Source organism: Elephantulus edwardii, unplaced genomic scaffold (assembly GCF_000299155.1).
Source record: "Elephantulus edwardii isolate Elephantulus edwardi_28Jun2011 unplaced genomic scaffold, EleEdw1.0 scaffold00132, whole genome shotgun sequence".
In the NCBI taxonomy this organism is placed as follows: Eukaryota; Metazoa; Chordata; class Mammalia; order Macroscelidea; family Macroscelididae; genus Elephantulus; species Elephantulus edwardii.
The window spans coordinates 7,630,791-7,658,552 of record NW_006399882.1 but is presented as its reverse complement, the minus strand read 5'-3'; the positions used below and the strand labels follow the sequence as shown (position 1 = coordinate 7,658,552).

Genomic DNA, 27,762 nt, shown 5'->3' with positions numbered 1-27,762 from the left:
ATAAACTCATCACAGCCACCCTCATTTGTGTCACCTGCAGCTTTTTAAATCAAGGCTTCGAGCCTCTCCCGGCTCCACTGCCATCAGGTTGGCTGTAACGCACAGCAATTCCATGGGATGGAGGCGAGAGTCTGGCAGGGTTTCCAAAGCTGTAAATCTTCACAATGCACACTGCTACTTCCTTCTGAGGAGCTGTGAGTGACTTCAAACTGCCGACCTTTGCTTAGCAATCAAGAATTTAACCACTGTGCAACCATGGCAAATTCATTCATTCATACGCGCGCACACACACACACTGTCAACTGTCAGGTCGGCACTGACTCACAGCTCACACTGCAGAGCATTTTGGAGGCTGGACACCACACGGGAGGAAATTACCCATCTTTCTCCTGCAGAGTCACTGGTGGATTCGAACTGCTAGAGCAGCCTCCCAAGGCTAAGAACTATATGCAACTATACTAACTTATCTACAAACATGGAAAAAGGAGAATTAGAAGTGCTATATCACTCATAACCTGGGGACTGCAGGATTCTACTAGTAATGAGAATATTTAAACCAAAAACATTTTTCTACAAAAACATGTTTTAGAATTAAATTCTAGCTGTAAGGGAAAAAAAATCCAGGTATAAAACAAAGATGTAGAACAACATATCTTGAGGTCCCTACTTGTGCTGTCTCTAACAGAGAATCAAGACGCAAGCCCAAGGCTTCTCTAGTGTCATACAGAACATTTTAACTGCAAATCAATGTCTGATTTCTGTGAGTGGCATACTGAAATCACATACCGATAATCAAGTTTCTTGTTTAAACCACAGGACATTTAAGTCCAGAGCCAGGACACTGGTCCCAACTGAGTCATGCTTTTGTGTTTGCTTCCTCACCATGAGCCAGCCAAGAGCTGAATCCATGATGTAGACTTTGAGACATTTATCCCTCAGTGTGCTTTCTTCATTACAACTCTTTTATTAATTTTGCATATTACAGTAAGTTACTTGTTAACTGGACTCTTTGAAAACCAAAAAACTAGAACCACTTCTGTAAACTCTTAGTAATTCCTCTGTCATATGTACTGAGCCACTGAGAGTGACAATGGAACTCCAGCCATGGGGACGGTTCTTTCCACAAACCTATTCATTCCACCACCCATCAAAAAAGAAAGAAGCAATAGAGTTCAACATAGTTTTTTTAAAAACATGATCCCAATTTCTGATAAAGCAGGTTCTCAAACAACTTTCTGACAATTCAGAAGTATCATTTAATCAAAAAAGAGCATTCATTCTTTTGTACTTTGACCCTGGAAGTGGAGCAAGTTACCTCTCTTAAGACTGTGCTTTTGTAGCCTCGGTACAATCCTGGCACGCCCTGAAACGAACAAAAGGCAAGAGCTCAGAAGGCTGTAAGGGTAGAGGCAGCTTCTGAGTGACACTCCCAACAAGCACACTGCCTGCTATAACACTTGTGTTTCAAAATACAGTCATCACAATTCTCAAATGAGTTAAAGGTTCTAAGCTGATGGTCATAAAGTTCTAGTCAGGTCCCTTTAAAATGGGAATAGTAATAAAACAGACCACGTTATTAATGAAATTTTAGTTTTTAGTATTTGAAATTCCTTCTCTCCAAAAGAAAGGTTTTAAAAAGAGTATTGAGAATACCATGGACTGCTAGGAAAACAAACAGATTTGTCCTGGAAAGGGTTAAGCCGGGTGGCTCCTTGGAGGCAAGGATTCTGAGGCTCCGTCTAACATACTTTGGACATGTTGTGAGGAGAGACCGGTCCTTGGAGAGGGACATCATGCTTGGGAGGGTGGAGGGATGGCGCAGGAGAGGAAGGCCCTCTATGAGGTGGATTGATTTGGTGACTGGGATAATTGGAATGGGAGTGTCAGAGACAGTGCGATTGGCACAGGACAGAGAGGAGTTTAGGGCTGTTGTACATAGGGTCGCTATGAGTCGCAAGCGACTCGACGGCATATAACAACAACAACATATTTCACAGAGAAAACAGTGTTGATGATCTTAATTTAAAAAACACCAGGAACTCATTAGCAGTCTCTCAGTCCAATTGTGGCAAACTGTTCTGAACCAGCCCTGGTTTACTGTGTCTATCCCCACTTTGCAGTGTGAGGTCTGACCTGGGCTGACTTCATTCACGTAATTAAATGTCAGTATCTCCTCACCAGGGTGACAGAGGCCAACAAAAGCAGTTTTTCTAAAACTTAAGACTCATCCAAATTTCCATGAGATTCTCTTTAGACAAAGAGATGTCTGTAAAAATCCCAAGGTAGAGCAGCTAAATATTCCCTGTTATTTTAAGGTGCCAAATCTATTTCAATTCATAGCAACAATACATGCTGGAGAACTGTCCTACAAGACTTTCTAGACTAGACTGTAACTTTTACAAAGGAGCCCTGATGGCACAAAGGTTAAATGTTTGTCTGCCAACCAAAGGGATGGCAATTCAAATCACCAGTACCCTAAACAGAGAGAAAGTGACGGTGAGCACACAGCAAGATCACAGCTCAGGGAATCCTTTCTCCAGGGGCTAGATGGTCACAACCCAGGGAAGCCTTTCTTCAGGGACCAGTCAGTCCCAACAAAAACACAGCCCAGGGATCCCCTTCTCCAGGGGTCAGGGGTCAGGGGTCTCCAGGGACCGTGGATGGGCTGCATCCATCAGTCTCTGTTAACAGCGTCACCATGTGCCATCACAGCTCTGAAATGCTCCCTCACATGGTAAAATACTGGTATCTGATGTTTTACATAAAAAGTTTACAAATAAGATTTTTGGCCAAGAACTTAACACTAATCAGCACAAGAACAATTACATCTTGTAAGAACATTATGACACTGTCCTCAGGAACACTGTTTTATTAAATTTCTTTTTCATGGGTCTTCAAATTCTGCATGAAGTTTTCACAAAATATTTACAATTTAGTCCACATCTGATTCCAAGAGAACTACGGGAAAATTACAATGCTGGACACACATATTACTGGCATTCACTATGGAACTGGGGGGGGAAAAATCAAAACCAAAGATAATTAAGCACAAAAAGTTCCAAGTGGACATTAAAAGCAGCTTGACAGACCCCTCTAAAGCGGAGGGCAGAGTCCAGTGTACTACAAAATACCCCAGAAAACAAAAAATGGAAACGTAAAAGTAATCTCTCAGTAATATCTCACCTCTTGATACAAGATGTTAGAAAAAATATGAAACGTCCGTGACGAAGCAGATACCTGTGCCCTCTGCTTAACGACCTCAGAAGGAACGCGTATCAGACAGGCAACCTAGGAGAAAGAAATTTCATTACATCCTAAATATCAGCTATAAACATTGCTTAAGATTGGTTTTGTTTTTGTTTTTTAAATCTGTAGTATTTAGGATTAAAATATCAGGACCCTTAATCAGCATGCTGGGTTTTGCCAGCAGATCCTATCATCCCACACACATCCTTCTTCATAAGCCTACCCATAAGCACATCATCTCTCTCTAGGCCTCTAAATGGCAAAAAGCACACAGGCGGCTCATTTTGAACTACCAACACTTAACCTAGAAAGGCATCAGGCACAAAATAAGTATTTTAAACACATTTAATGAAAGAACGCAGCAATGAACTTTGCTCCACAGAAGCAATGCACCCATCAGTAGAAGCAAAGCTGATTAGCACCCAGGCCTTGGAGAGGTGCATCACACTTGTAAAGACGAAAGGTTGACACAGGAGAGGAAGACCTCCAACAAGATGAATTGACACAGCAACAGTAACAACGGGCTCAAGTATACAGGAGACGGAGGATGGCACAAGACAGGCTAAGGTTCAGATCCATTGTTCACAGGGTCACTATGAGTCTCAGTTGACTCAACAGGACATAACAACAAATAACATACAAGTCTGGTCTGTCCATCCCTATCCATTGAATCCCATCTCAACCAGCTCTAGTGCTAGAAACCCAGAACTTTCCATTGTGTCACATTCCTGGACCCTGCTCCAGCAATCCAGTTAGCAGTTCTGATGGGTCCATACTTCAAACCTTAATGATTTTAAATACTGGGTATTTAAAAACAAAAACCTAGTCCAATGATGATTAATTTTATAAAACGCAATGCATTGGAATAATTGTATGAAACATAATGTGAATCAACAACAGTGTGAAACACAATGTATACCAACTTAATAAGCAAAATAATACAGCTTTTAAAAAAATAAACACAAAAACCCAGTATCAACCTCCCTGTGATCAAGCTGGAACTGACTCATAGGTGACCTCCAGGGGGCTTCTGAGAGGCTGTAACGTACACGGGAATAGACTGCCCGTCTTTCCTCTGCAGAGTAGCAGGCAGATTGAAACCACCCAGAGGTGCACAGCCTTTGGATGGTAGAGCAAGTGCCAACATACTAGCTCACCAAAGCTCCCTCAGTATTATAGTTACATGCCTTCGAGTCCACTATGGCCCGCAGAGACGCGATGAATAACAGATCTGAACCTTGCCCTATCCTGCACCATCAGCACAGTTTTTTATATGCTCATGGCCACTGTTACAGTCCCTGTGTCAGCCCATCTTGCGGGCAGTCTTCCTCTCCCGCTCTGATCCCTCACCTTCCAAGCATGATGCTTTTATCCAGGGACTGCCCCTCTGATCGCAAGTCCTAAGCACGTGAGATGACGTTTCACCATCCTTGCCTCTAAGGAGCACTCTGCTGTGCTTCTTCCAGGACAGAGTTGTGTAAAAACGGTGGTGTGGTCAGGAAAGAGTCGCCCTCCTAACCCACAGGCAGTGCCCAGAGCTCTGGTAGCGCAAATCCACCAGCTGTTCTGCGAGAGAAAGATGGTCAATCTCTTCTGTGCTTTCCAGCTTCTCTGGGTATGTCGTTGTTATGCACTGTCACGTCGGAATCGACTCAGAGCTGACTCTCTAGTGGGTTTCTAGAGGCAGTCAATTTATATCCACAGCTGAGGGGGCGTGAGTACCGGAGAGGGAGGAGGAAGACTAGGAGGCCCAACAGGGGGCCGGAGAGAGCAACCTAGGTCAGCGACTCCCAACTCCGGAGGAGAGTGAGCGTGGTGTAAAGGGATTCATTAGCCATGTTTGTATTCATGAAAGGACCTTCAAAGGCCAAGGAGGGGGTTGTGGCAGCTGCTAAAAAGACCAAACAGGGTGTGGCAAAAGCAGCAGGAAAGACAAGAGAGGGTGTTCTCTAAGTAGGCTCCAAAACCAAGGAAGGAGTGTCCATGGGGTGACAAAGTGGCAGAGAAGACCAAAGAGCAGTGGTGACAGGTGTGAAAGCAGGACAGAAAACAGTGGAAGGGCCAGGGAACACTGAAGCTGCCACTGGCTTGGGCAAAAAGGATCAGATGGGAAAGGGTAAAGGAGGAGTCTCACAGGAAGGAATTCTTGGAAGATATGCCTGTGGATCCTGACAATGAAACACAGTAAATGCCTTCTGCGGAAGGGTCCCAAGATTACAAGCCTGAGAAGTCAATCTTCTCCATGCTCCCAAGATCTGCTGACAGCTGCTCCACCTTTAACCAGTGCCAGGTCCAAGGTGCCCAGCAATGGCATTTCCTTGAGGTCTCTACAGTGTATGCTGAAGTCTTCCGTCAGCAGTGATCCCTGGCCCCACTCCGTGTTTCAGTGCTCCCTTTGCACAGGGATGAATCAATGGTGGCAGGCTTCTTGTATGCTGGGGATACTGTGGCTCCAAATTCAAAAGGTGAAAGCAAGTAAAAAACACCCGAGTGACAACCACGTATTTCTAAACATTCACTGGTTTTTGTTGTTGTTAAGTTGTAATTTATTATTGTGTCTTATAAGATTTTTAGATAGCTTTTAATTATTTCTTTTGTTCAAGAATAACAAAGTATTGTGAAAATTGTTAATATATACAACATGTGAGCATGAAACTATGGACCTACACATATATTAACTATAAATTTTACTGTCTTGTGATATGTTTAAACAACTTGTGTTTGTACCTAAATGGTGAAATTAAAATGATAGGTCATTACTAAAAAAAAAAAAAATTATATACTTATGTATGTTGTGATTATGTGCCATCAGCCATCTGGGATTCACAAAGACTCTATGCAAAATAACTCTGCACCCTGCCATCTCCTGAGCCAATATCACTGTCTCCAACACTGCTACCCCTATTACCCCAGTCACTCTATTTCATCCAGGGTCTTCCTCTCATGCACTGTCCCTCCACCCTTCCAAGCATGATGTCTTTCTCCAAGGACTGGTTCTTCCTGGCAGTATGCCCAAAATATGTGAGATGGAATTTCAAAATCCTTCAAAATGCCTCCAGAGAGCAACTTGGTTTCACTCTATCTGGGATAGGCCTGTTTGTTCTCTTGGCAGCCAGGCAGTATGATCAATACTCTCCTCTGGCATCACAGCTCAAAGGCATCGATTCTTCTTCAGTCTCCCCTACTTGCTGTCCAGCTCTCTGATGCACACCAAGTAACTGCAAAGACCATGGCCTGGACCAAGCACACCTTAGTTTCTAGACTGGTATCTTTGTTCTTCGGTATTCTGGAGGGATCCCTGACAGCAGATTTTCCTAATCCAATTCATCTTTTGATTTCCTGACTGCTGGTGCCAAGAGTGTTGATTGTGGAACCAAGAAAGATGAAACTGTTAACAATCAATCTCTTCTCCACCTAGCATTCTACTGCCAAATGGCCCAGTGGTGATAATCTTTGTTTTCTTGATGTTGAGCTTTAGTTCATACTGAAGACTACAGTCCTTGACCTGCAGCAAATTCCTCAAGTCCTCCTCAGTTTCTGCAAGCAAGATTGTGTCATCTGCATAATTCAGGCTGTTCAATGCCACATTCCTCCTCATAAGGACCAGCCTCCTGAGTGATCATCCGTCCCTCATAAGAGATTGGAAAGGTATGGAGACAGAACGTATCCCTGGCACACTCCTTTCCTGATTTTGAACCATGTAATGTTTCTTTTCTCTGTTCCGACAACTGCTTTTGGGTCCAAGTATAGGTTTCTCACGAACACAATCCAGAGTTCTGGGATTCCCACTCTTCTCAATGTTAGCCAAAATGTGTTGTGATGCACACAGTCAAAAGTCTTTGTGTAGTCAACAAAACACAAAGACATGCCTCTGGTACTCTCTGATTTCAGCAAAGATCTATCTGACATTGGCAATGATGTCCCTAGTGTCATGGCCTCTTCTAAACCCTGCTTATATTTCCGGTAGTTCTCTGCTGATACACTGTTTCAGTTGTTTTGGGATAGACTTTGGCAAGATTTTCCTTGCATATGATATTAGTGATGTTGTTTCATAATTTCCATACTCTGCTGGGTCACATTTTTGTTTTGTTTGTTTTTTTTTGAATGGGATTAAATATGGATCCAGTCCATTAGCCAGGTAGTTGTCTTCCAGATTTCTTGGCACAACTTGGTGAGCATATCTAGGGCAGCATTTGTTTGCTGAAACATCAATTCGTATTTCATCAATTCCTGGGGCCTTGTGTGGGTTTTTTTGTCAATTTCTGCAAAGCCTCTTGAACTTCCTCTTTCATGATTACTGCCTCTTAACCCATAAACAAACACAGAGGGAGAATATGGACAGTCTTTACTGACAGGAAGCAAAATAGAAATGTTCTTGCTGTTGTTGTTAGGTGCCGCTGACTCAGGACCAACTCATAGCTGACCCTCCAGCAGGCTTTTTAGAGGCTGTAAGTCTCACCAGAGGGGAATGTCCATCTTTCTCCTGTGGAGCAGCTGATGGACTGAACTGTGTGCCTTTGGAGGCCCCTAAAATAGAAATAGCCTGAAGTAAATTAAACAAAGGTTTTACATAAACTGTTGTTTTTGCTGTTGTGTATCGTAGAGTCGGGACAGACCGATAGTGAACCCGTTGGTGGGTTTTTAGAGGCAGTTAATGGCACAGTTTGACTGTGTGGATCATAACAAACTGTGGCTGACTCTCAGAAGAATGGGAATCCCAGAACACTTGATTGTGCTAATGAGAAACCTACACTTGGACCAAGAGGCAGTCATCAGAACAGAGCAAGGAAACACTGCATGGGTCAAAATTGGGAAGGGCGTGCACCAGGGATGTGTCCTGTCTCCATACCTTTTCAACCTGTATGCAGAACAGATTATCCGGGAGGCTGGGCTCTATAAGGAGGAATGTGGGATCAAGATTGGTGGAAGATCTATCAACAATCTGCGATATGCAGAAGACACGCCCTGCTTGCGGAAAGTGAGGAGGACCTGAAGCGCTTGCTGCAGAGGGTCAAGGACTGCAGCCTCCAATATGGATTGAGGATCAATGTCAGGAAGACGAAGAGTCTCACCACTGGGCCAACTGGCAGCATTAGGATGGATGGTGAAGAGATTGAGATTGTTCACAGGTTTAGTTTGCTTGGCTCCACAGTCAACACTCTCGGCATCCGTAGCCAGGAAATTAAAAGACGTATTGTGATGGGAAAGTCTGCTGTTAGAGACCTCTCCAAAGTACTGAAGAGCAATGGTGTCTCTTTGGAGACTAAGATGTGTCTGATACAGGCCATGGTCTTCACAATCACTTGTTATGCATCAGAGAGTTGGACAAAGACTAAGGAGGATAGAAGGAGAATTGATGCCTTTGAGCTGTGGTGCTGGAGAAGAGTATTGAGAATACCATGGACTGCTAGGAAAACAAACAGATTCATCCTGGAAGGGGTCAAACCGGGCTACTCCTTGGAGGCAAGGATTCTGAGGCTCCGTCTAACATACTTTGGACATGTTATAAGGAGGGACATCATGCTTGGTAGGGTGGAGGGACGGCGCAGGAGGGGAAGGCCCTCTATGAAGTGGATTGATTCAGTGATTGGGGCAATCGGGATGGGTGTATAGGAGATGGTGCAATTGGCACAGGACAGAGCAGAGTTTAGGGCTGTTGTACATAGGGTCACTATGAGTCGCAAGCGACTTGACGGCACATAACAACAACAATGGCACAGGAGCAGCCTGCCCATCATTCCCCTGTGGAGCGGCTGGTGGCCTCAATCTGTGTGCCTTCAGGACTGCAACACAGCTTTTTGCCACTAGGCCACCAGAGTTCCTTACAACCACAGCTGTGCCTTTTTACTTCTTATAAATGATTTTTATACAGTCATTCAAATATATTGTTTTGTAATAGGACTTAAGATTATCAATACCTTTTCTCCCAGCATCTCTTCAAATCCTCATGCATTTCTCCTATTCCTTTACCCTACTAAGCTCTTCTGCTCTAGCATTATCCTCTCCTCCTCCTTTCCTTCCCTTCACACTTTCCTACTCCCTCTCTGAACAGTCATACACGTTCTGTTCCAACTTAACTGTAATACCCATACTGTCCATTTATTTACAAAACAGGTGACAGCTTCCCACCTTTTGCTTTACTGACATGTAGCAAAATAAAAACAGTATGAAGAAACAGAACAAAACCATCACATAAATTGTTGTTGTTATGTGCTGTAGTGATACTATGAACAACAGATTTGAAATTCCCTTAATTCATAGTCAGAGAGTACACTCACACATTTTATTATTAATTTCAATGAACATTTACAGATATTTTGGATTTCCATTCATTCATTGTTTCACTTTTCTCCCCGCCCACACCCCTCCCACCCCCAGTTCGTTCCTCTCTTTGAAAAATAAAAGAAAAATTCTTTCATTGGTATATAATCCCCCACACCCCCACACCTTATCCAGGGTATACTCCACTCTGCAACCTTCATTCCGGACTCTTATGATTATCATAATGCCCTGTAATATATTGCTTTTAAACTTTTCTCTCCCTCATCCGTTTCAATGCAGTATACATAATTCATCCAGTTTTTCTCTTTCTTACCCCAACCCTGATGTCAGTCCCATTCTACAGCAGTGACACTATGCAGTGTTTGTCCTTTCATTACACTCACTCTTAATTAAGCAACATATTGGTTTCAAAGGCCAGCTTATTATGTGAAAACGGAGAAAGACCACATCAGGTCCCAGAATGGAGCACTACTGTGTCACTGTAACCACTCAAGCACGCAACACCACGGGCCAGCTCGCTGACTCACAACCCCGACCTCACAGCCAGTGCACACTCACCAGGCATCTCGGGATTTGTCACTGCTTGGGTGTACCTGCATATGGTTAATTCTGAAAGACAGGTGAAGAGCTGATGTTTTGCTAACATTATCAATGCAAAAGATCAGATAATGAGACAGCTGATAATTGAGGAGGAAGTGTCCTATCTAATTTGGGTATTAGGTGAAGCTTTGTCTTTCCTACATTATATGGCAAAAAGGCAAGAGCACACAAACTCGTCTATGTAAAAGAACAAATTGTAAATGCTTTCTACTTTCCAAGCTATACCATCTCTCTTATAAATGTCCAAGCCTGCTGTTACAGCATAAAATGAAACCACAGACCACAGACAATAATACTATTTCATGAATGGCATGGCTGGGTTTCAGCAAAACTTTATTTACAAGACATGTGAAAATTTAACAATCACTGGTCTCAGGTGTAAAAAAAACCCAAAAAAATCTCAAACTCATTGCCATCAAGTTGGAACCAACTCATACCTGACCCTCCCATGAGTGTTCAGAAGGCTCTAAGTCACATGGGACTAGACTGCCCTTCTTTCTCCCATGGAGTCACTGGTGGATCTGAAATTGCCAGGCAGACACCACTTTGGGGTTAGCAGCAGTTCCCTATGGGCAATGCCACCAGGGTTCTGTGGGCCTCAGGTAGAGACACTGCCAAATCCTTCCATGGCATTACCTTCGGCAAGAGCAAAGGCTGCGCAGGAAGACAGAAGCTCAAGGACACACAAGTTCAGGTGGGGTGATTTGAGATGCCGTGAAATTAACTGAAGTTAACTCAACAAAGGTACCTCACCTCTCAAGGACAGCTAAAAAGTTTCTGATTCACTACAACAGATACGGTCATGATGACAAAGGATTCATTACCTGAAATTATTTTTCTCCCCAAACTTACAAGACTTAACAAGCAATATGATCTGATTTCTATGTCTTCATTCCTTAAACCTAAGAATGCTCACTGTTTACAAAGTTCTCTGTAAGTTGGGTCAAGCTGTCGCTGCACAGCCAGACAGCCTTCAAGATGGGACAGACAAGGCAGTGCTCCACATGAAGCCACAGGTATAACCACTCCGGTTGTGGCACACAAAACAGTGTGGGATGGGGTGCAGGTGGGGTGTAGTTTGGCGAGAAAGGAAAGCAGCAAGGAGCTTCACAAAGCAGGAGAAAAACTGGAATTTCTACAACAGTGCTCCAAAAGATGACCAGAAATGAGCAGTGGTGCCACCAAGTCAACTTCAACTCCAGAAAGCGGGGCCTGCCCCCAGGCTGTGCTTGGCTACAATCTTCACAGGAACAGATGGCCAGGGCCTTCTCCTATAGAGTCATGGGTTGGGCTTCAACTAGCAACCTTTTTGTTAACAGCCAAACATTTAACTGTTTATGAGAGCTCCAAATTTGATAAAAGGATGGGAGTAAAAGAAATATTCCCTGGTAGCTGGTAGGAAACTGGGAGTGAGGAGAGGACTAAGATGCTCGTGTATCTTGTGTGAGCACAGAGCTTACAGTGGTGCCCTTAAATGATGTCAGGGTCAGAGAACAGAAACCCACGTGGATCTGGAAGTAAAGTGTTAAATTCAGACGGTAAATGTGTTCTATTTACTGGGAAATAATGAGTGGGAAAAGCCTTTGGGACACTCTGCTGGTCACGTCCAGCCAAGAAAGGAATATATGACTGGCAAACAACAGGACTGGATTTTGATCAACATGAGAAGATTATTTATTTTTATTTTATCTTTTTATTGAATTCAAGTTTTAGGTATATTTGATTGAATAAAATCTCTTGCTACAATTCATTCTAGCTGTTGGCTACTAAGAACTTTAAAGTTCTATATTTATCTTTTTTTTTTTTTTTTGAGTGATGGGTGGCATTAGAATTGGCAGAAATAGTTTTCAGAAATGTAAGGGGCTTGCCTCCTTCTCCCTCCCCAGGAGTTTTTAAGCTGTGGACGTTGTTGTTGGAGATACATTGTATTTCTATTGAGTGAAGGTCCAGGGCTAGTTACCATCATACCAAACAGTGGCTGAGGCAATGAACTACCCTTCTTGTAACTGCGTCACGCGGCAGGTAGTTTGGTGATGGGCCCGCAACAAAGTGAACAAGACCCGTGTTTCCTTCCTGCCCTCTCCACTAGTCACCCTGCTTTTCATCCTTAGATTTGCTGCTCCATGGACAAAACATGTTTCTATATCCACCAGCAACCTACCATGAAATAACTGGGTTCAAGATTAGAAGAGCAGGCTTCCTCTTGGTCTCTTACACTGTTGTTATTGTCATGTGCTGTCAAGTTGCTTGCGACTCACCGCGACCCTATGTACAGCAGCCGTGAATCCTGCTCTATCCCATGCCAACCTTATTGTCTCTGACACACGTACAATCAATACCCAGTCACTGAATCAATCCACCTCATTGAGAGTCTTCCTCTCCTGTGCTGTCCCTCCACCCTCCCAAGCATGGTGTCCCTCTCCAAGGACCCGTCCCTCCTTGCAGCATGTCCAAAGTATGTCAGAAGAAGCTTCAGAATCCTTGCCTCCAAGGAGCAGCCTGGTCTCACCTCTCTAGAACAAACTTGTTTGTTCTTCTAGCAGTCCTCTTCTCCAGCATCACAGCTCAAAGGCATCAATTCTCCTTCTACCAACCCTAGTCATTGTCCAGCTCTGACATACAGCAATCAACTGCAAAGAGTATGGCCTGGATCAAGTGCACCTTAGTCTCCAGACTGACGTCATCACTCTTCAGTACTCTGGAGCTGTCCCTGACTTTCCCAATGCAATTCGTCTTTTGATTTTTCTGGCTGTTGGTACCAAAAGTGTTGATTGTGGAGCCAAGCAAACTGAAGCTGTTACATTAGAAAGGCAGTTTTTCAGATGGCCCACCGGAACCCTATGCCACAGCTATCTCATGTTAGAGAAGCGAATATACACAGAGGGAGTACAGGTTCAGAGACACTTCTCTAAACCACACTGGTGAGGAAGTAGGGGAGGTCATTAAACAAGGGATGCCAATCTTGACAAAGAACTGCTTCCGTGCAGGTCAGCTGGGATTGAAGCTGGCTGCAGCAGCCAGACTCTCTCTGACCTTCAGGAAACCAGGACTCCCAGGCAGAGGTTCGCAGAGCAGCAAGTGGGTAGTCTCCAAGCATACACAGGGGCTAACGGAAATCATTTGAATGGTCTCAATGGAGCAGCTGGACAGGACACCCCTTCTCGTGAATCCACACTCCATTTACAGGCAAAGACAACAGAAGCTGGTGGTCTGTCAAGGTGTTGTCAAGTTGACTATGTCTCAGAGACCCTGTGACCAACAGAATGGGTCACAGCTAAAGGTCAAGGATAGCTGGCCTGTTTCTTGAAGAGGTCGGTGGATTGTGTATTTTCAGGATGGCAAACATTTGCAAATAAGATGTGGTAACAAGGCAGAGGCTGACAGTCTAGGAAAGGAATGGAGTATGCTATGAAGACCTCAGAGAGCACGAAGCAGTTGGAAGTTGGTACATATGCCTACACGCCATGTCCACCTCCCTCTGCTCCACCGGCCATCAGTCCAGGAGGGCTGGTCCCTGCATCACACCAGCCCTCCTGTTCACGGCTGACTCAGGGAGGGAACGCACCACGGCCTGGCTGGGCATATTTCTGAGAGATTTATTTAGTAGGCAGCAGAGACCGCATATTAATATCTTTAATTTACGACAATCTAGTTCAAACTGCTATCAACTTAACTTCAATAAAACACATGGAAAAAGTCTTTGTCTACACCGCTCTTCCTACCCTCCTTATATTACTGTTGTCACAAATTACATCTTTATACACGGCCTATATGGATCAAAGATTTTAAGTGAGGGATAAAACAAAATTAAAGGATTAATTAAAAATATGCCTTTACCTGCAACAGTTCCATGATACATCTTCAAGGATATGAACGTGTACGGCTAAGCACAATTGATAACAGTGCATCTAAATTCCAAAATCAATCTCCACAATAGTCTACATGTTTCCTATTGCCAAAGGGGCCCTTTAAGAGTAGTGAGAGAAGATCTTCACCCTGAAACCTACAGCATCCCTTTTCAGCAGGAAGTAGTGAAGAGAATACACCATCCCCTTTTCCTTATGAATCAGGGTGAAGTCTCTGTCAAGAAGGAGTGATAGGGAATGGCAAAGGACACACTGACAAAGGAGATTAATCAGAACTGGTTTTGACAAGCACTGTGGCAATGGGACAATTAAAACAGGCTTTCAAGGGGGAAAAAAGAGAAACAAACTGGGGGGGGAGGGTAGAGAAAATAGTGCAACATTGAATGAATGGAAATCCAAAATCTCTGTAAATGTTTATTAAAATTAATAAAATTTAATAAAAAAAGAGAAAAATATGCCTTTACATGCAAACTCACTCACTAGTCTTCACAGAAACAACTTTTCATTTAGTCACAATCAACACCCCAAACTTGAGTATCTTACCACGAAGACCTTTGGTATAAACTGTTAACATTTATATTCCTACTTAAGCACCAGGATAGACAATAAGTTCCACTGAAACTTACATGAACCTGACAGGACAGCTTCCGGCATCTAAAACTCATTAAAGAGAAATGAAAATAAAGAAAAAAGAAAGTAAAGCAAAGGGCACACTAACTCTTTGTATTTCTCAATTCAAGAGGTCAGGAATGAAATATGACCCCAATATGTCAGGAAAATAGGAACTGTCTGCTTTGAGGTTTGGCATAAATATTTATGGAACTTCATGCTTCATAACCCTCCATGTTCTTACATTAAGTTTTTATTCCTTAAAAATAAAGAGGCAGAAGGAAAACTTTGCAAAAGTTCTAAGATGAAAAGCCACATAACTAATGGAGGGGTACAAAGCTCCCAGCACGCTCCCCGACTTCTGTGCATGGCCATGCTGGTATCTGGGAGAGGCGACAGAGCAGCGGCTCTATTCCCTCCAGCACGTCCATTTGGTTTGTTACTCACTCTGATCTTTCTTAGATTTGAATTTGTGCTGCAGGGGAATATTTCACTGCACAAGAACAAACACAAGTTACAGCACTGTGGATGCATGAAAGGAGATAAAGGTAATGTCATGTGGGGTCTCCTACTCTATCCATTTTTACAGCATTCATTCCTCATGAATCTGAGATTCAGTACAAACCTATTACTCGGGAATGGTGGCATTTCATGAAATCCAAGAATGGTTTCTAAGTAACGTTCTCTCAAAAGACTAATCTAAAGTTCTATAGAAAGACTTTCATCTAAGGTTTTCCATAAAGAAACACATGCCCCATCTTTTATCACCATTAAAATGCAAAGCTGGCTCATTGGAAGCAAACAAAAAACCAGACATTGTCATTGATTCTGTCTCACAGCAACCTGACAGGAGACCTGCCCCAGGAGGTTTCCACAGCTGTACATTTTATAGAAGCAGCCTGCCACACCTTTCTTCCATGGAGCAACTGATGAGTTTGAACCACCAACCTTCTGGCTACCACTCAAGCATTTTATTGTTGTGCCACCAGGGCTCCTTGCTAGGTGTGAACATATCAGGTTACTATGAAACCTGACGTTAAAACTGGTTGTAACAGTGAAGCTGCCACCAACATTTTCCTTTCCTTGACACAAATAAAAATGCTTCTGATAAGCTGTTAAAGCAATTTTTGCTGTAGAAAGCTTAGTAGTTTCCTTTATACCTTAATGGATAAAACACCAAGACAAATTGGAAAGGAGGAAAACCCTCAGCCTCACTTTGAGTAAAATTACTGAACAGACAGAGAGACAAGACAGGTTGTGTGCCATTCAGTCTTTCACAGTCTCAGCTAATTCTGTTATCGGCCAGGGACTTACAATCTTACTTCTGTGTGCTATCACTCTTAAAATGTTCTCCAAAGTCACTGGGCATTACAAGAGGGACTTTATATTAACATTATACCTTTTCTTCAAGCTATTTCATTATACTTAACAAAAAATTACCTGCTTTAAGATGTTTCTCTAAGGCACATAATTGGCAATCCATAAATGTGTCTCTGATATGAGAAGATAATTCTGTCAGTCTTACACAAGCCATACAGAAGTTAGAAAAGGTGAGTGCACCACTTGGCTTAGGAAACAAGAGTGAAACGAAAACCTTTTGAATATTATGTCTAAAATTTTTCACTAAAGGTATGCCATATTTATATACATCTAATTAATGGAAAGGAGTCCAAGCAGCCTATTGGGTAAGGAGTCATGCTGTCAAGAGAAAGGCAGGTGGTTTGAATTCACCAGCTGCTCTGAGAGGGAAAGACGGGTAATCTCCTCCTATGTAATTTACACTCTGAAAACCCACTGCACAGTAGGCTATGACTCAACCCAGAGCACAAAACAAAAACAACATAAAGACATTCAGGTTTTAAAACCAGCTACTTCTTCATGGTGGTGGTGGTGGTTGTTGTTGTTAAGCGCCCTCAAGTCGTAGGCAACTCATCGTGACTATAAACGAAAGTCCTCAACACTTGTGTGACTTTCATCCTTTCTCCAGGTTCATAGGGTTTCCGGAGGCCAGCTATTTTGGAAGTGGATGCCACTCTGCTTCCAAGCTTGTTTTAATCAGGGAGCTCTACCAAACACTGTCCGCCATGGGTAACCATTAACACATTTGACACATTAGTGTCATAGTGTTCAGCTTCACAGCAACCACAAGTTACGGAAGTATGGCAAGTGGACACACCAGGGCTATATGACCTAGAAGAATATTTGACCAAAAACAATTAAAAATAGGCCTGAGGGCCACGGATTAAAGTTATCCACCTTTGGCTTGGTAGCATCACTTTCTGTCCACTAGGCCAAGTGACCTCTCTCTATGCTGTTACTGTTGTTGTTAAGTGCCATCAAGTCATAGGCGACTCACAGTGACCCTATGAATGAAAGTCCTCAACACTTGTGTGACTTTCATCCTTTCTCCAGGTTCATAGGGTTTCCAGAGGCAAGCTATTTACGGAAGTGGATGCCGCTACTGCTTCCAAGTTTGTTTTAATCAGGGAGCTCCACCAAACACTGTCCACCGTGAGGAACCACGGTTAGGTATAAAAATCTATAAAAATTCTAGCAGAAACTTTAACAAGAGTGTTGACCTGCATTAATCATTTTCCAAGCAAAAGTTGTTTTGGATTTTGCAAACACAATGTGATAAGATCTGTCTCATATAATTTAGAATTTTTAAATGCAAAGTTTATTTACTTGGATTTTATTCTACTACATTCTTTTTTTAGCATTCCAAAGATTATGTCTAGAAGCAAGTTTCAGAATTAAAATTAGCTAAGTTAACATCCTATACCACTATGATTTAAAATAAAAAAAAAAAATCTAACAAACCCACCTCTGAATAAAAGTTTGATCTCAAATCAAACTCAACAAACCAAAACAATAAAATACCAAACCAGCCCTGTCTCTTCACAGGTTATACGTGTGCCAATTCTGCCATCTGCTGGTTATAAGTAGAATTACAGTTGCTGACAACGGGAAACAGACTCGGAGAAGAGATGACTTATTTTTCTCCCCAAAACCACAGACAGTGATTTATAAATCCTAACTACCCTCATTTAAGAGTAATCAAAACTCTACACATAAAGTTAATTGTCCACTTACTTAATGAAATAATGGAGTTAAAATAATTCTCAATATTTGTATCAAATTTCAGGTCCTATGTCTAAAATGGTGTTCACAGAATTCTGACGAATTTTAAACATTCATTAAAAAGGGTATGTTCATAGTAGCATTATTCACTATCACAAGAACACGGAAACAGCTCATCTGTCCAACCGCAATCAAACGGATTGAGAAATTATGGTACATTCACACAATGGAATACTATAGCATGCAGTAACAGTGATTTTATAAATTGTTACCTAATTTGGAAGGGACTGGAGCGCATTATGCTGAGTGAACTAACTCAGTCCCCTAAGGTCAAATATTGTCTAAAATTTTTATTGCCGAACGAGTATGAGGATGTGGGGGGAGGCGGAGGGTGGAAACAGAGGGGTGAGGATGGGCGGTGGGTGTTAATCACTAGGGTCGCACAATTTGATGAGTATGGGAGTGAAGGAAATGGAAAAGATCTGGTGTGGAAAATGATGTATTTAAACTCTGTAAATCAATCTATAAAATAAACTCATATTTATTAAACTTTTACATCTACTGTACAAAAGAAGATGCAAAAAATATTTGGTATCTATGTACTGTAACCTTCAATCTACAGTGTTCCTAGGGAGAAAGGAAGGAAGTTTCCTCCTTCAAGGATTTACAGCCTTGGAAATCTTTGATGGCAGCAGGTTTATAACAAAAATAAACCATAATTCCACAGCAAGTACCAAAAATCCCTAGGTGGGCCTGCTGATTTCTCCAATATAAAACCTGACAATGGGACAGGATGTAACAGTAACTGTATTGGCAGCCAAGGGCTGCTGTGCAAAGTACCAGAGACTTCCTAGCTTTAAACAACACAAGCTTATCATCTTGTATTCTGGAAGTCAGAAGTCCAAAATGGGTCTTCTTGTTACTGTTACATACTGTCAAACTGGGATCTATTCATGACTGAACCTCCAGCAGGTCTTAGCTATGTTCAAATTAAGGTTAGAGCTGGGTTGTGCTCTTTGTGGAAGCTTTATTGGAACATGTTTCCTGGCCTCTTCCAGTTTCCAGACACAGCCAGAATGATGGGCTGCCTCACTTCTTCCTCCCTTTGTACCCATGTCAGCAGGAATGCATTTTCAATTCTCTTTCCCATTTGACTCTCCTGTGGTTTTCAAAGGGATGGCTTTTCAGAAATGGCACTAACATGAACAGCCAGCCTTTCTGTACACATCAGTACCACCCAGGCCCTCCAGCACCCGACTATAAGCCTCTAAAGGCAGCATGCTGTCATTTCATTCTCAATGCGTAGACCACAGTAAAGACACAAATCTACATCCACATTGCCAGTTAAGGGCAATAAAACAACTGGAGGCATCCCAGATGAGCTAAATACAAACAGCCTACAGAACAGCAATCAAGAGTCCAGATGAGGAAAGAATATTACAAGGAGAGGGTTAGATGGAAGGCAGTGGAAAGGGAGTATTTTCCATCTTTTGGGGATAATTATCTGTGGAGTTCTTAAAATCCTCATAAAGAATTAAAAAATCTGCCTGCCTTGCATATGTAATGCTGATAGTTCCAAAGCACAATGAAAACAGGAGAAAAGTGTGGAAGTTCCCTTAGCATAGATGTAAGTTAAATACATCAACCAGAAAAGTGCTGGCCTAAGTGTGGTTTAGGGTTCAAGTGTTCTGCTCTGATTTCTAATTGTGTAACAAATTCCTGCCAATACCTGACACGTCTGTCTCCACTCATCCATCGACTACTGTATGCTTCCTTCTACACTAAGTACTCCACTCACCATGCCCAGGGCAGCAGTCTCATTTCCCACCTGCAACTCACTCACACACTTGCACAAAGCTAGTAAAATACCACCTCAAATGCAATTGAGCTAACATGAATGAATCTATGCATATTTAAAATTCCACCATGATTAGTTCAAAAGAGAAGTACATTTTGAAATCTGTTACCCTTTCTTCTATTATCTGGGTCAGTGGTTCTCAGAAAAGATTAGGAAAGATCATAAAAAGTATTATAAATGCATTTATAGTTCTAAAATGTGATTGTTAGCAGCATAAAGAGAACAGCTTAAGCCCTCATTAGGGGAAAAACAGCAACAACGTAGTATTTTGTAGCTGACAAACACTCCTCATAGTATATGCATCTAATCCAGCAAGCTGTCAAGTCAGGGAAAACTGGAATGAAAACGGCACTTCTATGCCATTCTATGATGATTTCCCAAATAAGCCCCAAATGAGCTGTGGTACTAAGAAGATACCTACCTGACTTTCTAAGCTACCAGAATACTATGCTATGTTAACTCCATGTACAAGGTTCTTCAGTGGCACAGGGCTTGAAAAAAAACATTAGAACAGGGAAACACCCTAACTTCAGTAAAATGTTTATGTGTGAGTGTGGTTGACTCTGAGAATATGAAACCTATACTTGGATTAGGAGGCAGTCATCAGAACAGAGCAAGGAAACACCACATGGTTCAAAATCGGGAAGGGTGTACGCCAGTGATATATAATATCTCCATATCTTTTCAACCTATATGCAGAACAAGTTATCCAAGAAGCTGGGCTATATGAGGAGGAATGTCGCATCAGGATTGGTGGAAGACTAATCAACAACCTGTGTTACGCAAATGACAACCCTGCAGGCTAAAACTGAGGAGGACCTGAAACACCTGCTGCAGAAGGTCAAGAACTGCAGCCTTCAATATGGATTGAAGCTCAACATCAAGAAAACAGAGTTTCTCATCACTGAGTAAACTGGCAGCATTATGATGGATGGTGAAGAGACTGAGATTGTTAACAGCTTTAGTTTGCTTGGCTCCACAATCAACACTCTTTGTACCAGCAGCCAGGAAATCAAATGACAAACTGCACTGGGAAAGTCTTTTGTCAGGGACCTCTCTAAAGTACTGAAGAGCAACGATGTCAGTCTAGAGACTAAGGTATGCATGATCAAGGCCACAGTCTTAGCAATTACTTGCTATGCATGAGAAAGCTGGACAATGTCTAGGGATGACAGAATTGATACTTTTGAGGTGTGGTGCTAGAGAAGAGTATTGACTGCCAGGAGAACAAACAGATCTGTCCTGGAGAGGGTGCAACAAGGCTGCTCCTTGGAGGCAAGGATTCTGAAACTTTGTCTGACATACTTTGGGCAAGTTGCAAGGAGGGACCAGTCCTTAGAGAGAGACATCATGCTTGGAAGGGTGGAGGGACAGCACAGGAGAGAAGACCCTCGACGAGATGGACTGATTCAGTGACTGGAGTAGTAAGAGTAGCTGTGTCAGAAACAATAAGTTTGTCATAGGATAGAGTAGGTTTCAGAGCTGTTGTACACAGGGTTGTTCTGAGTCTCAATACTGACACCCTAAAGAAATAGCCAGTTTATTAAACTAAGATTTTTAAATCTAAAAATTCTATGATCCTGAGGCTGGTAAACAGAAATAGTACTTTGGGTCTGTGTGAGGCACATGCTGTACCTATCAAAGTCATCTATCTATGTATGTAGATCCGGAGTCCTCATGCATCAGAGAGCAGCACCAGAACCACCCAGAAATCTACTTCAAAGTGTGGGATCCCCCACTCGATCCTGCAAAATCTGCTCTTCTAACCAGCTATCCAGGTAATTGAGTCTCAAGACTGGAGTAGGTGCTTCTTGGGCTGCACTTGTAAAAGTATGGTTAGAGGCTTCTAGAAAATTCATTTGTGGTCAATCTTTGAACAACATGGGAGTTAAGAGTGGAGATGAATATATATATATATATATCATACTGGTAAGGAGATGCGCTCCCAACACAACTCGAATCTACCAGCTGCTTCGCAGGAGAAAGATCTCCTCTCATGAAATTTACTGCCTCTGCGAATCTACCAGAGGTCAGCTCTGACTCGATGCTGCACAGCAACAAATATGAGCTAAAAAGATATTTTGCAAAAAAATACAAGGTTTTTGCAGGCCCTGGCATGGCTGCAATGATGATTAATTTCCTTTTTTTTCTTTTATGATGATGATCGTGTGTTAAACAGCAGTAGATCCCAATGTACAGTACATAGCACACAACTCAATTTTGTCATGTCATGATGATTCTGTTCCCTGCAAGCACTTCCAGCACTACCAGAGGCACTGTGTATGAGTCACAGGGAAATAGCTAAAGGTTACAGTATTGTCACTTCACTATCCACAGTGAAAATACACAAGAACCACTAGAACACTGTCTACTGAGATGTACAATTCACTACAGAGATTATCATCACATGGCATTTAAAAATCTGTGCACAAACAAATACAGTTCAAATCTGTGTAATCAAGGGTCAACTGTGTAAGCTTCCACAATCCCACATGGGAAAAAGTCTTGCAAAGGACAAGCTCATACAGATGTGTGAGGAGGTTCACGCCCCCATGCGCACTTAGTAAAGAACACACAGAGAGTGGTTTCTGGCTACAGAAAACTGTCAGTGCACTTTCATTTCTAAAATCATCATGATTAACACAAGGGTAAGACATAGGAAAAATCAAATTTTAATACTTTAAAAACCCAAACACACATTACATAATGTTGCAGTTATCTGTAGTGCTGTAGTTATTTGTAGTAAACCTGCCCCAAACTTTCTGGGTTCATTACAGATCCTCCTCCTCAAAGGGTTTTTTTTGGTGTAATGAGAACTGAGCTGTAAATTAATTGAAGCGGGGATTTAGAGATTTGGTATCGCAGACTTCCTATTAAAAATGGCACAAACGGGACTATTCTTGTTGGTGTTACATATTAAGTCTTATTTGATAGAGTTTACTGTATCCCAAATTATAAACAAAAAGTAGAAGATTGTAATTATAGTTATATTGATCCATCATTAAGATTTAATCAAGATGCTGCCACAGGGGATGGTTATTATTTTGGCAGGGTTCCCTGGTTTCAAACTTCTTTTCAAAAACTTATTGTCACTACAACAAAAGTAACTGTGAACATCGTCAATACCAACTTCCAAGGAATTCTTTGCAATGTAATAATCACCTTACATGAAAGCAAATTTGTCAGAATGAAGACTACATGATTTCCTATTATCTTTGGGTCCCTGTATTCAAGTGCCAGCATTCCTTTCTGACCAATGACAGCTGTAAATGTTTTTGTCTCATCCTTTTTTATTATACCTATGAAATGTTACCGACCCTAAATTCACCTGTTATTTCTTGTATCTGAAACCAAAAGAGTCTGAGAGATGAATTGGAAACAAGTTCTTGAAATGAGGGTAGGTAATGCATACATTCCTGAAGAAAGCTGGCATAAAATGGCCTCAAGGAAATTTTAAAGAAAGTTCAAAACAAAAATTTCCATTAATTACATAAATCTGACCAATTTTTCAGTACACTGAACACCAATTAAATTTAAGATCAATGAAAGTCAATATTAAAAAATAATGTATAAAGCCTTCAATGTACAAACCACCAATCAAGGCTGACAAGATTATAAATATTTACAAGTGCTGACTGCCACATCTTTCTCCCACACAGACAGGCAAGACAGATATGGACAGGTGGAAAGGACCACTTCCATTACTTTACCTAGGTTTTCAGATATTTCTGCATCCGTATTAGAACACGCTGCAAATACATCCAAATAGAGAGTGGAGCCAACAGGCGACAAGGATTCTTTATCATCACCAAACACCCTGAGGGGATGAGTTCCAATACATCAAGATCAACTGGCAGAAGTGAGTCCATAAAGACAATGTTCTGCTCCCTACTTTGGTAAGCAGTGACTGGGGCCTTAAAAGCTTGCAACCAGCCATCTAGGGTGCAATTATTGGTGTCATCTTGTCCAGAACAAAGAAAAAGAATATGTACTGAAATAATCCATTCAGAGGATTAATGGGTCACTGAACCTCAACTTTCACGGCCCTGAGCTGGAGCCTGGCTCCCACCACTCACCACTTTCACAGGAATTCAGCAGAAGATCCTGGACAGAGTGGGAGGAAATGTGGAACCAAAGCCAAAAACATTAAAAAGAGACCAGGCTCAAGGGCCGTGAGTTACCTTCAAAGCTAGAGCTATACTCCCTCTTCCAACTCCAACTTCTGACTCCATTGTCAACTCCCAGTTAAATGACAGTCCGGCCCACAAGGGGAGCAGACCTTCAGATAACCAACCAGGGAAAGCCAAAGGAGCAGCAGGAAATACATGTATACATGTCAAGCTTTTCAAATATCAAGCCTTTTACATTTCAAGCAATTAAAATTTACCAAGAACAATGCTTCCAGAAGGCAAGAAGGAGCAGGGCAGAAGGATTAATGAAAATAAGAATCACAAGTCAAAATGGGAAAAGTGTGATACGTTGTGAGTACTATAATTAAAGTTATAAGACACAATGTACATGAATAGCCAATATGTACTGTAAGCTTTCATCAATCACATTTTTTTCAAAATAAAATATACAAGTTTAGAAAGGCTATAAAATACAGCCTTGTATTTCTTCTATCCATTTGCAATGAACAGACCAAAAATGAAATTAAGGGGGAAAAAATATAGGATCAAAAAGAAAAAAGCATTTCCAAACACATTAAATGAGAGTAAAGCTAATAGTTTACAAATTCTAAACCTAAGGAAAACATCAAAAGCCTAAATAGATGAAAGGGCATTCCATGCTCATGAACTGGAAGATTTTAAATACTGTTAAGATGCCCAACCAGTGCAATCCTCAGCAGGTTCCCAGGCCTGGACATCTTCTGGGAGCGACTTCTTCATCTTTCTTCTCCCAAGACACAAACTAAGGGTTGAAACAGCCAGCCATTAGATTAGCAGTCAATATGCAATGTCACCACGAGGGACCAGTCCCTGGAGAAGGACATCATACTTGGAAAGTAGAGAGTTAGCACAGAAGAGGAAGACCCTGGAGGAGATGGAGTGACACAATGACTGTAGTAATGGGGCAGCTGTGTCAGAGTTGGTGAGGTTGGCTTAGGATAGGGAAAGGTTCAGAGTGGCTGCTCTCAGGGTCACGATGGGTTGTAGTCCACTCGACAGCACATGACAACACATCACCGTACATATTTGTTAGAATGACAGCAGGACACAGACTGATGCACATAATCCATGCGATCCTTAACAGAATCCCAAACTGACAAATGGGTCTTAAAATTCACATGAATATCCAAGAGATTCAAAACCAAAACAATTCTGAAAGAGAACAAAGTTGGAGGAATGATATTTGACAATTTCAAAATTTACTACAAATTTAACACTAATCAGACTGTTAGATATTATGTAACAACAGACACACAAACCAATTAGATAAAACTGAAAGCCCTGTGTCAGCCCTCATCTTTACAGGAGGTTGTTTTTTATTTAATGGAAAGTCAAGTGTAAATGGTTAATTAGGGCCTTTGTATTTAAAAGTTGGTGGGTCCAGGGCCTGGTGTTAATTGTGTTTGGGAAGAAAATTGTTCTAAGTGGTACAGCACTTTTCTGTCAGTTTGCTCTACTGAGGTGACCTGAGATGGCTGTGATGCTAGAAGCTGTATCACTGGTGTATCAAATGCCAATACCAAATGATACCCCTTGCAGACGGGGTTTGGTTGAGCTCCCAGATTGGGACCCACTTGGAAGCAGGTTTGGCATCCACTTCTTAAGTAACAGGACTTTGAAAACCCTATGAACAGTAGAGAAACAATGATAGTTATAGAACAGGGCTCCAATCTTTGTTCACAGGGTTGCTGAGTCATTCTCAACTCGATGGCACATAACAACAACAACAACATATTTACAGTTAGTTGTCAACATGGATGCAAAGATCACTCAATAGGAAAAAAATATTATATTATCTTCAACAAGCAGTGCTATGAAGTTAAATAACCCACTGCCATCAAGTTGATCCCTATCCACAGTGACCCTTTTCTACAAAGTACTAGAATTGTGGAGGGCAAAGCAGAACTGCCCCAAAGGGTTTCCAAGGCTGTAAATCTTTAGGGAAGCAGACTGTCTCATTTTTCCACCTCAGAGCAGGTGGTGGGTTAAAACCACCAACCTTCTAGTTAGCAGTTGAATGCCTTAACCACAGTGCCAGCAGAGCTCCTAGGAAATAAAATGCAGCTGTTAGGTGCCATCAAACTAACTGTGACTCACACTGACTAATTAAATAGCTATATAAAAAAGGGTAATACTGGACCCTTCCCTTACACTGTAATACAAATGTCAATTCAAGTGGATCCCATTGCTACACACGCTGCTACATGCAGTTAAAACCATAAAACTCTTAGAAGAAAACACAAGGTTATATCTGTAATCTCACACTTGGAAAAGGAGTATTTAATATGACATCAAAAGTGAAAGGAATAAAAGATATAACTTCACACATCATCAAAATTTAAAATGCCTATGCCTGAAAGGAGATCATCCAGAAAATAAGATAATTCACAAAAAATACACAATAAGGTCTTGTTCATAACCTGAGGCTTGTCTATATACCCCACTATTTCTTGGCAACAAAAGAAATGAAGCACTAATATCTGGTCCAACAAGAATGACTCTTTATATCATTGCACTAAGTGTAAGAAATCAGACACAAAGATCACGTATTGTAGCGTTCACTTCTATGAAACGCTCAGATTAGGTAAATCTACAGACAGAAAGCTGACTAGTGGTTGACTGGAGTGGCAAAATGGGGCGAAATAGAGAAGTCACTGCTAATGGGTATGCTGTTTCTTTATAGGGGGATCAAACTATTCTAAACTGACTCTGAGAAGGGTTAACAACTCAACAAATGTGATGGAAACCAATGAATTATACAGCTGAAATAGGTGACCTGTAGACCAATGTTTATTAATACTATTATTAAGGGTAAGAGTATTTATATTACAAACATATTTATATCTCCAGTATTTGTATTCTATAATTATCTTCTTAAAGTTATTATCAATTTTTATTTTTACTTTTCTGTCTGGATTATTTACTTTCTCTACTACAATTATCAAGCAACAGAAAAGTCTTGTGCCTGAAGGGGAAGAAGTTTCACTCCCAACCCAAAGGCAGGCAATGTGAACCTACCAGCTGCTCCAAAAGAAGATGGGAACTCTTTCATGAAATTTACAGCCTCTCAAAACTTGCCGGAGGGTCAGCTATGAGTTGATTCCGAGTCCACAGCAAAGAGAAAAAATGAGTGTCAAGTGAAGACAATTGGATTACAAAACAATTTGTAGATTTTCTTAAAGAAAAATGTACAAATATAACAAATCACAATATACTCTAACTCTTCATAGAAATACAAGAAAGACTAATTTGCTTTCAAAGTCTTTTAATATAAGCATACATCTATCTTGCAATTGTGGGGGGGGGGAGTTACTTGATAAAGAGGCTTATAAACTAAGAGCCTTTCCTTGACTGTGTCATCCCTTCCTGTTAACAGACAATGCCCATCACATGGTAGGTGCTTAATGAGGCCATGCAGAATGAGGAAAGTGGGAGAACTCTTTCAGGTAACGCACCTTTCTTTAAGAATTATCAGAAGGGGGAGATCCAAGATGGCGGCGGAGGCGGAGACAACGTGGTGAGCTGCGGGAGCAGTGGACCACTTGGAACAGGGCCACTATGGCCTTCTACAGACTTCTGTTTATTGATAATTGAACAGTTAAACAGTTGATGACTGGTCTTCAGTGAAGACTGAGGCTCAACCACAGGAATTCAAGGATTCCCAAAGAGGAATGGGTGATGTGCAGGAGATGGCTGCGCCCCCCCCCCCCCCCCAATCACCTGCACAGGAGATGGCGCGCACCCGCCAGCTGACCGCAAGCGAGATGACACACGCCCGCGCGCATGTGAGATGACATGCAGCAAATGGTGCGCGCCCGCTGGCTGCCCGCACGGGGGATGTGCGCCCTGCCGCCTGCAGGTCTGGGTTTCCTTGGACAGCCAGAGAAAATGATCACTGATATAATGGATTGTTGAAAGTCACTGTGAGTTGTCTACTTGATTACACTTAACAGTGGCAGCATGTCCAAGAGGGCCGACATCCTAAATGCACCACATATTTTGATTTGTTGAATGCTTCTGCCAAAAGCTGTTTAGACCTGGGGGGGGGGGG

General features: G+C 41.9%; 1 protein-coding gene and 1 pseudogene across 1 annotated transcript in view; one reads left to right on the top strand and one right to left on the bottom strand.

Moving 5' to 3' along the window:
* The window catches only part of LOC102869628 (S-adenosylmethionine mitochondrial carrier protein-like), a 213,019-nt gene that overhangs the window by 171,356 nt on the left and 13,901 nt on the right, over window positions 1-27,762 (bottom strand). The window contains exons 4-5 of the mRNA XM_006893870.1: window positions 3,184-3,288; window positions 1,316-1,363 (exon numbers count right to left, since the gene is read on the bottom strand). Coding sequence (XP_006893932.1) covers window positions 1,316-1,363; window positions 3,184-3,288 — 153 coding nt within the window. The remainder of the gene's footprint in view (window positions 1-1,315; window positions 1,364-3,183; window positions 3,289-27,762) is intronic.
* On the top strand, window positions 5,083-5,608 carry LOC102861495 (annotated as a pseudogene).